The sequence below is a fragment of the Meriones unguiculatus genome, chromosome 15, assembly GCF_030254825.1.
Source record: "Meriones unguiculatus strain TT.TT164.6M chromosome 15, Bangor_MerUng_6.1, whole genome shotgun sequence".
In the NCBI taxonomy this organism is placed as follows: Eukaryota; Metazoa; Chordata; class Mammalia; order Rodentia; family Muridae; genus Meriones; species Meriones unguiculatus.
The window spans coordinates 49,801,089-49,815,682 of record NC_083362.1 but is presented as its reverse complement, the minus strand read 5'-3'; the positions used below and the strand labels follow the sequence as shown (position 1 = coordinate 49,815,682).

Here is a 14,594-nt window from a genome sequence, read left to right as displayed (position 1 = left end):
GTCTAAAGATATATGCAGATTTCTCAACTGTAAATAATCTCTACTTCATTCTTAGTGTTTCTTGAAGCTCTTATCATGAATAAAGTAATGATGTTTGGATAAGAATTCTTCAAAGACGGTGGCCGCCAGCCTGTAACACACTGGGACATGAGAGAACCATAGGGTATGGGGCTCAGTAGAAGGGCATTAGGTCATTAGGGGATTTCCACAGAAGGGGCTATGACCTTCTGGCCCTCATGTTTCCCTATCTTTGCTTCTGGGCTGCTAGAAGGTGAGAGGCGTTTCTATCCTATATTCCCATCATGCTCCATAGTTTTGGCATAAGTCCAAAAACAATTTGTCAACAAGTCCTGGACTGAAACTTCCAAAATCCTGAGCCCAAACAAGCCTTTCCCATTTCATAACCCTTGTTATAGCATTAATAAGTTGATAGACACTTTCCTATAACCCTTTCCATACTTGCCCTTATTTCTTGTCAATCTTTGATACTTTCTTGTTATGACTTTCAGAAATTAACTCTTTCTTTAATCTTAATATTTTTATTTTCATCTCTCTCCCTCTCTCATCCCACCATGTATGTCAATCTAGAACTCACATCAGTGTTCTCCCACATAAACACAGATGATGCCCAAGAATCTGTATATGGCCAAATTCTCCTCTTGTCACCCTTGCCTCGACCAGATCTTTGATTCCTTGTTATTACCATCTCCTTATAGAATGGAGCTAGCATCTGGGTGGTTCATTTGTCCTCTCTCCTCTCACCTATCCATCTCTCTGTATCTCTGTGTTTCTGTCTCCTGAATGTAATTATGAATATTTCAAACATTGCTATGTCGCTCCTTCTTCAATCCAGATACTGCCATTATCAAATAGTCTCATCTACTTAAAATTCTAATTTCAGTCAATGACATTTTCAGTATGCAATTTGCCCTGGCTGAAGACCTCAGCAAAAACTGTAATGTTTCTTTCTTCCTTCCTACAACCATTTCTCTATTAAGGCGAGCCTATTGCGCCTTCACATTTAGACAGAGGCAGCAAACCCTTGCTGATCTGCTCCCTTCTTTGGAGCATCTTTTCCTGACTCTGTGACAGTCTTTATTTTTTTCAGCTCTTCATTTTCAAAGCACCTAACCCATACACATAGCTGGGTTATTGGTACATAATAATGCATCTGAGCATGACTTGTTTGTAATGCATTTACAAATAAGCACATCAAACTCTGTGCATTCTTCTCAAGTTACTTTGTTCCCAGGATAAGATTTTTATAAGTAAATGAAATTTTGATCAGAGAAATCTTTTTCAGAATAATTTCTACATCCTAATGAAATATACATGCTGTTTGTTTTTGAAATTCACAAATAATATTTAAAAATTTCCTGGTGGCCATTAAATTATTAATTCAGTGATTTAGAAAAAATAAGCCTATTAGAGCCGTTGAACTGGCTTTAAAAACCCCAGGATTTTGGAGGAGGGACTATCATGTGGAGGTTAGAGTATGAAAAGGAGCACAACAGTGCATGGGTACATGAGCATGCGTGTAATGCTACACCAACACGCATGTACACACATGGCCCAGGACAATTGCTTCGTGCTGGAAATGGACAGAGATGAAACAGCTTAAGAAAGGCTGTACATAGTCTTGAAATGAGGATTATCTTGACTCTATCTGAAGAGTAGCCCTTGCACTGGTACAAAACCATTCTACAGAGCCGGAGGCCATATTGTTGAACTGGCCTAAAAGATGCTAAAAAAAAAAAAAAAAAAAAGAAGAAGAAAAAACAATCACTCACTTGTGCTCTAAATGAAGATAATTAACCTCTTCTGCCTCCTCAGTATCGAGCTGTCACACAATGCTGCTTATCAACTCTGCACCAATTCTCTCTATTCCTTACTGTTTTCACTGCTTTCTGGTTTCAAATAATCTAAACTTTGCAGGAAAAAAATGTAAAAGTACTACAGGTTTTTTTTTTTTTAATGAAGTTATCCAAGTATACACTCAAATCTATTCTTTGATACAATTAAATAAAAAGAGAATGAAATAAATTAACCTTAATGCATTTCTCTTAACCAGTTTTACATGGTACAATAATAGAATGCTATTAGGCATAATTTAGTAATTACCTTTCTTTAGGTCAATCTTAATTTTTTTTGCATTTTTCTTGCTGCCAAACCCCATGAGAGGGGAGAGTGAGGGAGAGGATGCTTTTCTCCCTAGTCTTGGAACTCGGGGGCTCTTGCTTTGCTGCAGGGAGGTTGCGTCTTCCGCTTCAGGGCCGTTTGCTCCTGTTAGGTTTACCGCCTTTAGTCCTGGTCTCCCAGGGGCAGGAGGTGGGACCGTGGTTCTTGAAGCCCCGTCACTGTTGCCAAAGATGTTGAGGGGTCCGATGACTGATTTTTCATACTGTTCGCGGTTTTGAGGCAGAAGCACATGGAGGACCACGCTGGGGGATTTCATCGCCTGACGGAAGACGTCCTGAGCCCTTGAAAGCGTGAAAGAACAGAGAACGTTGCTGGGTCCTGACACAGCGCTTTCTAAGGTACCCAGCCACTGGGCAACCAACGCAGCCTGGTAGCGTAAGTACAGGGGGTGTTGGGATCGCCACTACAGCCTGACTCCGCCATCGAGTGTCCACTCAGTATGGATGACCTGCCCATCAAGGGGCCTCCGCAGCGGTTACAGATGAACGGGGACTGTGTGTACTCCTCTTGCGTATTTTTCTTAACAACTACATAAAGTAAATGTGATTCACTTGCATTTAACGAATTCAAGTGGAAGCTTGGAAAGACCGAAAAACTTAACTGGCAACTCTCAGCTTTTAAGTGTTTGTAAATATGAAGGCCTACCCAGAATTAATTAATGAAGCACATGTTAAAAGCGAACTAAAATCTTAATTTTAAAATCAGGTTATTAATAGGCTATTTTTTTTTTACTTGACTCCAAGTCAGATTTGACTCAGTTCTGTCCTTTAAGACTCAGTTTCCAATCTTGTAAAACAGGGATTATCAAACTGCCTACCCTTCGCAAAACAGCGGCAAAATATGCAAATAACATATTAATAATTACCATAATTCTGTCCAACAATAGCTGAATGGAATAAATTGTTTTAGAAAAATGTCACTTCTTTCTACCCCTAAGCAGCCTCCAATGATTCATAACCTTCTACTGGTAACCACCAGGCCCCAATATTAAAAAGGAATGGCCAGAAAGATGCTGTGTTATGGGCAGTTTGACTCAGAAGCAAGATAGGCTCCTGGTTATTAATAAAGATTACCATTGCTTATTTGCCTAACTTTGAAGCCCTGCACAATTTCAATGCATATCAATATATATAAATATGTTTATCTAGATGCACCTGGATTCTGTATGTCCTAATTCCTGTGTAGAAACAGGTGTTCCCCATAATATTTTTCATAATTCAGAAAGATGATTTCTTGAAGAAGAATATCTCAATTTTTACAATTTCTCTTATTCACTGAGTCCTCATAGACATCACCCACAAATTTTACAGTTTAAGGAAGACTGACATCAGGATGTTAATTAATAAGCTGGATTAATTGTCTGTGTAAAGAGCCAGTAAATGCCAGTCTAACTGACCCGTAGCCTAAGAAAAACAAAACCCTTCATTCTTGGATGCGCCAGAAAGACTTGCAGGCGGGAAGGCTTGCTGCATTCTATGGCTCAATCTCCCTGCAGACATTAGGCACATGTGTTGGCCACCTCTGAGTATGTCAAAACATAAAACACATTCAGAAATGGCTGGTCAGGGTTACTGAAAGGGAACTTGCAGGACAAGCCACCTATTATTTTGATCATACTGAGCTCAGTAGTGATTATAAATATTCAAGAGATCAATAAGATAAATAAAACAATGAAAAATGCTTACTGAGCAAAAGTTTTATCCAGGAGTTCCACATTGTTGATTTTCACAATGCATTCATTCTCCTGAAATAGTCCCTCCTGCTTGCACCTGCTGTTTTCTTCGATGCCTCGGATGAAGAGTCCTAGGATCCTAAACGAAACATTTAGGTTGAAATAAAACTCCTCAGTACCAGTGTGCTCATTATTTCTTCTCTTGCAGCTATTCAGAAATAAATTTCGGTTTCTGTTTACTAAATAGAGTATGCTTCTATTCAGCCTTCAAAGTCACACATACCTGTACACACACACACACACAGTCACACCACACACACACACACACACACACACAAACACATACCAACCCATTTCTATGTTGCTGTGATATTAGAAAAGATGAGTATAGCTCGGTGGAGAATGTACCACCCAAGATGAGCAGCCTGACTTCAGGCATCAGGCTGTCTGTGTGGCCAGGGAGAGACTTGCTGCTGGTGATGGGAGAGGGTTAGACACTCACAGCAGTGTTTTGCAGTTTCATTACACGTTCTAGTCATTTTTTTTAAAAGTAAACAAACATTTCAGCTCAAACCCTATTATTCAGAGGGACATCTGTGAGCCTCCGAGGCAAGTCCTGGTCAGGGGTTTTCTCCATCCTCAGGATGAGAGAAAACAAGGAAGGTTGGAGGACCAGATCTATGTATAGAAGGAGAGTAAAAGTTGTAAACTTGGAGAAAAGTAGGGTTTAAAAACTAACACTGGGTGCGAGGCCCCTGCCATCAAGAGGGAGCTTCATGTGTCAGCAGTGAGCCTGATCTGACAGAGCGGACAGGAACCAATACCAACCTCAGATTCAGGGAGGTACCAGGGGCTCCCAGAGCTTTGAACTTCTTGTTCAGCATCAGAAGGGAGAGGGGACAGACAATGAAAGAAAATAAAAAAAAGGAAGCTATCGCAAACAACAGTTACATTTCCTATATAGTTCTTCCAGATCCCCTCTGGGTACCAAACTCTGTGGATGCTCAAATCCTTTATGAAAACCACCATCGTGTTTGCATCTTCTGTACGTTTTAATTATCTCTAGATTACTCACAAAATCCAATACAACGGGAGTACTGTGGAAATAGCTAATAGAATGCTTAGAGTATAATAACATTTTTTTTTTTAAAAAAAGTCTGTACATACTTAGTCCAGATAGAAGATTTTGTTGATATCTTCAGTCCACAGATTCTGATATACACTCGCAGGCTGCATGAGCACATGTGTATATGTGTGTTTGCACATGCATGCTTTATCACTCTCATAAAGCCAAAACTAAATCTACCACAAGAAATGGAATCTCTATTGATTTTTGCCATTCCCCACTTTGGCGAAGTCCTTTATCTTTGTGGCATAGCATAGGCATGGAGAGACAGAGTGATGGGCCTCCAGGGGTATCTGCTGGGGGCAGAGAAACTGCTGCCTCCATGTTCCCTATCCCCTTATTATTCCATTTAGTCACTCTCTTTTGAATAAGAGCCTTGTGTGCTACATTACATAGTCCCTTTGCGCTAAATTTCAAATCTAAATAAAATATGAGCACATTTTATGTGTGAATAATAAGGTCAGCCATGCAAAAAGGGCATCCTGTAATGAAAGCTAAGAGGAAGGGATCCTCCCGTCTGGAGAGGCCACGAAATTGAGCCTCTGCCTCCGGCCTCAGTTCATTTAATGAGCTCAGACCATCTCCAGGTATCAATGGGAAGGGTGCACCCAGTGGCTCTCAGGCTCCTCCTTCAGAAATGTTCAGTGAACAGAGTGACCTGACCGAGTACACTGCTGCTGAGTTAGGGGCGGTCACACCTTCCACCGCAAGGAAGGGCTCCAGCTCATCTGAGCAAGTGTGCCAGGGTCTCAGGCTTCATCCCCGACTTCTAGGACTTTACTGAATTAATCTAACCTATCATAGTACCTCCCTTTCCCAGCACAATACTAAAGTGAAACTATTTGATATGAAAAAGGGAGAGCTAGATCAAAATCGTGCCTTCTCCCAAATTAAACTGCTCTCAGATCGTTCACAGTTTAGATTTTTGTTACGGTGGCTTCCCCATAACACGATCCATTAGGAGGCTCACGTGTGGTTATAAACCGGTTTATGTAAGTGATATTTTTTTAACAAGCATTCAAGTCTTCCTTTAATTTAATTCAGTACATCATCAGTCATGTAATGTTACTCCCTAGGATTTAATTTCACATTTTGGGAGATGAATTAATTCTTTCGGGCCACTGGGTTGCAATTTAGCTAGCATATTACAGCTGGAGCATGCTATGTGAACCTCACTGATCTAAATAACCTAACTTTCCATGAAAAATTTATTGACAGAATAAGCCCAACTGTAAAACCTGTGTGTCAGAGGTAATTTTGGGAAAATGTAAAACTGACTGATTTCATTAGTTTGGTCCCCAGCAACAAACCCGTCCTGCCCTGCCCTCCCTATCATCTGAAAGGGGCAAATTCACTGCAGTATGATGTCACCTCAGCACTGTGAGAAAGCTTATGAGATGTTGTCTACTTTTACACACTGGTGTGATAGCTGCCTTATTCGAGATAAAATCTTTACCGGCCTTAACAGCTAACACTGCAGTGTGATCATAGGAGACGAGCGACCAGTACATTGCTAGTGTTAAAGGATGCTAAAAATCCAGTTGCCCAGCAGGATGAGTCAGCCCTTCAGACCCTAGTACCTGATCCTGAGCAGCCCGAGCTCACCCTGACTCCTGTGGCTTCTCCACTCTGCCAGCCCAGCACTCCCTCTGAACCTCTTTCTTCTCCTCCACCTTTGGCTGTTTAGCTAGCGTTATGATGGAAAAAGAAGGAAGTGCGTTATCTGTTTTTAGTGAAAAAAAAAATTAGCCTTTTAATTTTTAGTTACCATTGATATTTTAAAAATAAAACATTGTGATTTTGTTTGTGTTTTGTGCTTATTTCCTTTCAGAGAGAGAGAGAGAAAGAGAGAGAGAGAGAGAGAGAGAGAGAGACCAAAACCAAAAAACAAAACAAAACAAAACAAAACAAAACACCAAAAGCAACAAACACAACTGGGAAAGCCAATGGCCCTCCACTCCAGCTGAATCCAGCAGCCCCTCCTCTGCTATGCACTGAATAACTGGGACTTCAGCTGGTACAGCGGCCTCGGGGCTTCACGCAGATGGTTCTAACTTAGAGTAAGGCTCTCGTTCAGCAACAGGTGTGACAATATTTTTCATAATAAAAAAAAAAAGAAAGAAAAAAAACCACTGGAAGCAGAGCCAATTATGGTAGTCTTATTAAAGAATTAAATGTAGATTCTAATTTAAAAGAATGAAACAAACTAATAAAGGGAAGGAGATTAAGAGCGAAGCACACCACAGTGACCTAAGCAAGCCCCTGTGCCCACACAGTGAAACCAGATGGCGGCATGAAGGCAGACACTTGTCTGACATGCTCTACAGGCAGTTACATCGCGACACATGGGTTGAGTTAAGTGTGCTGTTTCAGCCTGTACTCATTACTTCTTAACTTTTATTGGCTCATGTCTCCACTTCCATATGATTTTTAATGGATTTTAATTAAATTTCCTTTCTATAACAGTAGTAGATACAAAAAATAATAATAATAATAGAACCATTTCTTCAAGTTACTGTACAAGTTGACCATGAACTTACAGTGAAACCTCATTTGTGAATCAGGCTGTTTTGCTTTATCCAAAATACTCATTGTACTGACAATTTATGCGTTCATGGCTTGTGGGTTTTACAAGGAGCTAACACATTTTTAATGTCACTTAATTCCCCACAACCTTAATGTGAAGTAGGTTTTCACTGCAGATGAGTTTGGAGGACTAGCTGGAGGTTATGTGAAGAGAACACTGGAATTAATTCCTTTGAGGCCCAGTCAAATCCTCTCTCCACTCATCTTCCACACTTGTGCTAGGACTCAGAACCCCAAAGCAAAACAGAGGAAATCAATACATTCTGTCCCCTTCTTTGAAGTGAGAGAAGGGGAGTTTCATCTGGAGGGCCAGCTTCTTTTCTGAACAATTGAAAATGAAGGATGGTGACTGTCACTGTGGATATTTTTTTCATTTTGGGAAATTGCAAAGATCCTATGTTCTATTCCAGGTTCATTAAACTACAGGGCCTGGTAATTTAACCACTCTGGTATTTCTCAAAGCTCTATCAGTACACTTCTGCCAAAAGCCATTAGGATTTCTCACGGGAACTGAATAAATACTCACCTTGTCTGTCAAAAACAACCTCGGTCTGTCCTCTGGCATAACCCATAACATATATAAACACACTTATTAGCACACACAGGAAACCAGACGATAAGAGCCGCTGGCTTTTCGGTTCATTTCTTTTTAGAGGCCGTCCATTCCAGCAGGAGCTTGGCATCAGATGTTATATGGGAGAAAAATAACGTGACGTCTTTGCAATTACAGGTAGCAGATGGCTACCTGCTGAAGACGATGCCAACCCAAATATCATGACTAAAGCTGCTTGTCCTTTGATATGGCCAACTGGATTGAGCAAATATCCAGAGCCAGTAAATTAATACTATATAACCTTTGGGGAAATTGTGCTTCTAGAAAGAGCAATGGAATGAGGACAAGTCAGAGATCTCAGTTTTGAGTGACTATGAGGGCAAAAGAAATATATCTGTGGGCTTTTCTGATCCTTGGTATATTGGGCTAAAATAAAAATGTTCTCACTGTTCAATGACTACTTAAGGAAGTAGATTTGGGCAATTGGTTATAATCATGCCCCATTGGTGAAAAGCTGATTTTTCTCCAGGTTTCTAGGGACCCTTGTTAGGACCAAGGGAGTACGACAGGCAGCCATCTTAGTGAAGATGGCATGCAACTAACAGAAGTTCCAGAAGGTTGTTATCCTAGCTGTAATGCCAGCTTTGCAGCACACATTTTCATTCCCACCAGCAAAACAGATTTTATATCCAGTCAGTCATGGATTTCAAGAAACAGTAACACGATCTAAATTAGCATTTGCCAGTATGGATTTATCAGCAAATGTCTTTAAAATTCTAAAAGGATGTAATGAATAGTCTTCAGTAGCCTGAACTGTACTTTAGAAAAAAAAACTAACAGAAAGATACATTTTCATCTATAACTAAATAAATACTGGTGTGTGTGTGTGTGTATGTGTGTGGCTGATAAGCTACTCGAATGTAAATGTTTATAACTCTTAGTTCTGTATATATGAAGAATTTGGAATTATTTTCTTCATTCATTGAAGACAAATTTATAATGCTAAAAATAAAAAAAAAGAAACTACTCAGTTGTGACATTTGTCTAACAATATGTTAAAATCTTTGCCAAGGAGCCTGTTTACTATTCGTCACTCTCAAGGATGCTCCAAGAAAGTACTTCATAATTAATTGTAAGTGGAGAAATTGGGATGACTTTTTTCCCTTTCTTTTTTTCTCTGTATCCTAGAAATAAATGATTTTAGTCTGATGCTAAAGCATGATGCCAACCAAAGTATTACTTAAGGAGTCCATCTGAATAAGAGGATTTCCACCTAAGTCTCTCCTGGTAAAGGCATTTGTCAGGGTTTTCATTAACAAGAGCTTCTGAAACAAGAAAGTCACCTTACCGTCCACTCAGGGATGAAATGAAGGGCACCACATGTATTCCCAGGGGGTCTCCTTCCCCAGAAATCTCCACCATTCTTGTCATATCGCTGGGGCAGAGCAAAACAGGAACACAAATGAGTCTCAGGTAAAAGCCTGATGAGGTACCTTAACCCATCGTAGCTTCCTTCCCTGAGTGTTATCAAGTGCTGAAGTTACAGAGAGTGCAGGGCTTGTTAATATGTTTAGAAGATCCCCAAAATAAGCACCTCAAAAAGACTCTTTAATTCCTTATTTGAATCTTTCTTGAGAAAAAGGAAGTTGGGAAATAACTCACTATTAAAACAGCTTCCCACTTAATCTGCACAAATCAACAGAGACTAAAAGAGGTTCGCAGAATGAAATCTCTCCCTGATGAGACGTTCTTGAAAACAACTGTACAGACCATAGACACATAAAAATTAGTCTGTCTAATCTTAGGCTTGATGTGGGAGTTTCTCTCCCCCCACCCCCAGAAAAGGGTTAAAGTGAAATAAAATTATTTATTAGAAAATGCACTGGACTGCAGTTTATAGTGGCAGAAAAGCCACAAGGTAACTCAGTTGGGCATGTTTGAAGCAATATAAATCAAAGCCTGCATCAGTTGTACTCAATGGAACAATTCCAAGTTTTCACCTCCTGGTTTCTTTCTTTCTTTCTATCTTAAAGGCAGAGAGAGGGGTTGCAAAAAACCGAGAAAATGTATTATAGAAAGAAATAGAAAGTCTGACCTGCCTAACCCAGCTCGGATTAAGGAAAGGATGAGGGAGAAGCACTAATGGCGACTGTATATGACTGAAATGTAGACGGAACTAGCAGCCTCCGAGTCACAGGGAGAGGAGCTAACAAGTTTTTGTGAAGATGAAAAAATAATAACTGTGAACAATTATTGGTTCCTTTAATCCCAGAGAGAGAAGGCAAAATTGCCGGAGGAAAATGATAAGGTTGGAGCAAGCATCCCCTTCGTGGAAATTGTAAACACGGTTCTATTGTTTTCCATTCACGTGAAAATGACCTGAAACTAGATGTCAAATTAAGAGCCACAGCTGCCTCAGACACTTTTCCACCCAGAATTGAAAATGGTAAAAATCTGGCATTAAGAAAACAAAGCGTCTGGTGAATTCACCCTGCATGAAGCATTTTTTTTTAAATTGTCAGCAATCTAAAATAACTACATTAAATATATGCTAGTCAGTAGATTAGGCTTATTGCTAATGTGTCTTTCTTGCAATCCTATTATCAGTAAGAACTGAAATAATAATAATAAAATAAAATGAAGGCAAGACCGTTTCTAGGATGTCAGGGAGATGATGCAATTTCAAAACTGATAGATGCAATTTCAAAACTTATAATAAATTTCAAATGATCGTCATTCAGATATGGCTGATACATCCAACTTGTTCAGTCAAGCGGGTTATACAAGAGGCCTGCAAAAAAATCAGAGACCAGCCAGACCTTAGCATCATGACATGGAACGAAAGGACGTGTTTCTATAGGAGGGATGGGTAAGTGTATGAGCGTACGTACGCCTGGATGGACACGGATGTGCAGTGTGAGTCCTGAAAGCAGAACTCTCAGAGGGCACAGAAACTTGTGTAGATTTTGATGATCTGATGCAGTAACTTTCATATAATAATAGATTTAAAATCGAACTTAAGCATTCAAAGAAGACCAACTCCAATGATACTGATATTAAAAGTTTAAAAACTGAGAATAAATTCTTCTTTAAACCACTAAATGATAATTATCTTTCTCTTTATAATGTTTAGAGTTTTGCCCACCAACACAACTTTCTCCTTACAAATGTATCAAGTATCCACATACCAGTGGATATGGCCCACACTTAATATAGAAACTATAAAATATTAGTGTTTAGTCTAAGGCACACTACAAGATTTCAGCTCATAAATGGCTTTTATAGATATTGGCTTCCACAGGATTCATTTTTTTTCTATTTTATAACTACTTATGGAGGTCTACTTAAAACCTCTCTTGTAAAATATCATAAATTTTATGCATATTACTATTTTAGTAACTATTAATCTTGTGTTTTTATAATCAACTAAGTAAATCTTATGTTTTGTTTTTATTAAAAGCTACTAAAATTTTGGAAAAGATGCAGTTTTAAGAATTCATTTCCATATGAAATTCTATTTTTCTATATTCCAGAGTAAACTTCTTTTTCCTTAATACACAACAGTTAGAGTTCTTCAACGAAGATTCCTAAGACCCTTTAGAGTATTCAAAAAGGGTTATCATTCAAAAAAATAGTATAATTGAAACTTTAAAACTGTGACAAATACACAAACACTCACAGAAATTTAGGTCTGCTAAATAAAAACAACATTCAAATCTTTAGATAGATCATGCTCTAATTCTATAAACTGTCATCCATGAGCTGTTTCAAAATGCAAAGAAAGGCATCTGAAATATGATGTCACAGATAAGTTCACATATTTTTCGATTATAAAAGAAGAATCTCACACACACTATTTTACAAGTTCTTTATGATGCTGTAGAAAAATGTCTGAAGGTATACCTCTTGTGGGATATAAACTCACCAAGAGGGACAGCACACTTTCTTATTTATCTCAAAATACCTCAATATATAGCTAATTTGGTAAGATTTTTTTTTACAAAGATGTGAAAACATGATGCTAATGCTATTTGGTTAGATAAACCCCAGAGTGAAATTTGGACTTGGGGAGCATTTGTTCAAGATCAGAGGACAGTATGGAGGTCATGCCACATGAGTGGTAGAGTGGAGCGAGAGTGAAGATTGTAGGAAACAAGGTGAGAAGGATACTCTAGAAGTGTAAAGTAAAATGAACCCTGGAAGCAGGCAAAAATGTGGCCTGTGTGAAGCCAGGATCACAGCACAGAGGAGTGGTTAGCGCTCCCTAAGGTCAATATTCTGGGAGACACTCATAAACATTAGGTCACCAATGCTAAGCTAGCTGAATGTGAAGGTCCATGTGCCAGTCCTGACTCAAGAATCACTGGGAACAGCCACTGTCAGTCTAACTACGAAACAGAACTAAGGAAAAAGCTGTAGGGCAGTGGATAAAAAGATGAGACCCTCACTATGGATAGCTATTCTGCCAGAGTTCTACTACTTGCTTCAACTGGTTTCTACTGACCAGGAAGAGCTTCAGGCAGATGATGAGATGTGAGCTGCAGATGTCTATAGGTCTGACTCCTTCATTCCCAAGATAAATGGAAAGGCTTTACAACATTAATATTACTCAACAGTCTCACTTTGAGAGAAAGGCTTACAGACAAGGGATAATTTTCCCCTGAAGGGTAACTGTGTATGAGTCCAGTGTCTTGAGTTATTTAAACCAAATGCCATGCCTCAGTTTTCTCACTTCTGCCAAAGGGACATTGAGATTTGGGGCTATACCCTCCCCAAAAGAGATGTTAGTTTTAAAGAGAAAAAAATACCCTCATATGCATCACACATATGTATCTACACGGGATAGATAACTTCGTGCTGTTACTATGATTATAAGGATTAACTTCTCTCTTTTTGAGCTAGACCTTTTCACTATGTAGCCCAGGTTGGCCTTAACCTGGTGGCCTTCCTACTTCAGCTTCTAGATTATAGGACGACTGTCATCGGACCTAGTCTGATTATAGCATTTTCTAAGGGAACAAATAAATTTATGGGCTTTAAGGGAAAAATCTATTAGTTTTCATATTCTTCCCACTGATTTTCTGGGTAAAACTTAATGTTAAGCACTGCATGATTGAGGGGTGCTCTCCTTCACTATATTGCTTACAGAGAGAGGAAAGAAGAAAGGTCTTAGCAAACGCTTAGAAGATGTGTGCTTGTATGTCCAGGGACTGAGCTGTAGACCCATCCTAATGGGTGGAAAAGGAAAGCCTTAAAGAAGAGGAAAGCCTTAAAGAAGGCTTTGCTGGTGACCCTGAACTCTACTCCATGTGGAAACATCTTGAGGGCACAAATGCACTGACTGAAATTCTCCTAGTTTCATAGTAGGAGTTATGTTAACTAATCTGTTTGAATTGTATTAATTAATTCAGTTATCACAAACTCAGACACTGCTATGGGAAAGCTCTGTAAATGAAAATCAAATAATCAAGAAAATAGAACCAAAACCATAAAGTACCTGAGACATTAGCAATTAGACAGTGTTGAAAAAGATAATAATAGTGAAAAGGGGCTATACAATAATGAAAGTCCTGTATCTGAATGCTTGGATTCAGAAGAGCTTCAGATCTCTGAGTTTTTAGAGTTTGGATTACTCATCCATAAATATATACAGAGCAGACGGTACTCAAGTATAAAACACCAAATTTATTTAGGTTTCATATACACCTTACTCATAGTCCAAGATCACTTCCTACAATATTTTAATAACTTTGTATATGAAATGAAGTGTGAAACCTTCATTTGGCATCTGAGCAGCACTGGAAAAGTTTTGAGATTCAGATAATTGGGGATTTTAAGCTTTTTGTATTATGGTTTATCAGCCCGTAGTAAAAATAACAGTCCATATCGGTGCAAACTGTTATTTGGCAGGTAAGGTGCCTGTTGGCTCCCGAACATTATAATCTGCATTTATCAAATACATACACACTTTATCTCACTTCCGTTTTAGAGTAACCTAGTGCACAGGGAGGTGGAAGCATATCCAGTATCAGGAGTCTAACTGGGACCTGGAGCAGGAGTCCTTAATCCCTTTGGCTCCTAAACACAGGAGCCTAATCACGTAGATGGGAGGAAGACAGCACAGGATGAGGAGAGTAAGCTGAGATCAGAAAGCCCTCAGCACTGAGAAGGTATCCTGCTGGACACCTTCTTTCGCACTAGAAAAGGTGAGCTGGGACGAGGAAGAGGCAGGGCACTGGGCTTGAAGCTGCATGAGGTGCTGAAGCAGAACAGCCTGTGGACACACTTATTGCCCATAATATCAGAGAGGGAGAGGATGAAGAGGGGGTCCGGGAGTAGGGAGAAAGCAGGGGAGAAGATACAAGGAGTTATTTCAATAATCCTACATTTGTTGCAATTTGCTTCATGTCCCAACATGTGATGATTTTTTTAAAGACACCTGGATTAATATTGAGAAG

At 39.3% G+C, this 14,594-nt stretch overlaps 1 protein-coding gene across 1 annotated transcript in view; it reads right to left on the bottom strand.

Moving 5' to 3' along the window:
• Pard3b (par-3 family cell polarity regulator beta) overlaps nt 1-14,594 on the bottom strand; it is a 948,430-nt gene that overhangs the window by 450,422 nt on the left and 483,414 nt on the right. Inside the window, exons 6-8 of the mRNA XM_060368467.1 lie at nt 9,485-9,571; nt 3,885-4,010; nt 2,122-2,480 (exon numbers count right to left, since the gene is read on the bottom strand). Coding sequence (XP_060224450.1) covers nt 2,122-2,480; nt 3,885-4,010; nt 9,485-9,571 — 572 coding nt within the window. The remainder of the gene's footprint in view (nt 1-2,121; nt 2,481-3,884; nt 4,011-9,484; nt 9,572-14,594) is intronic.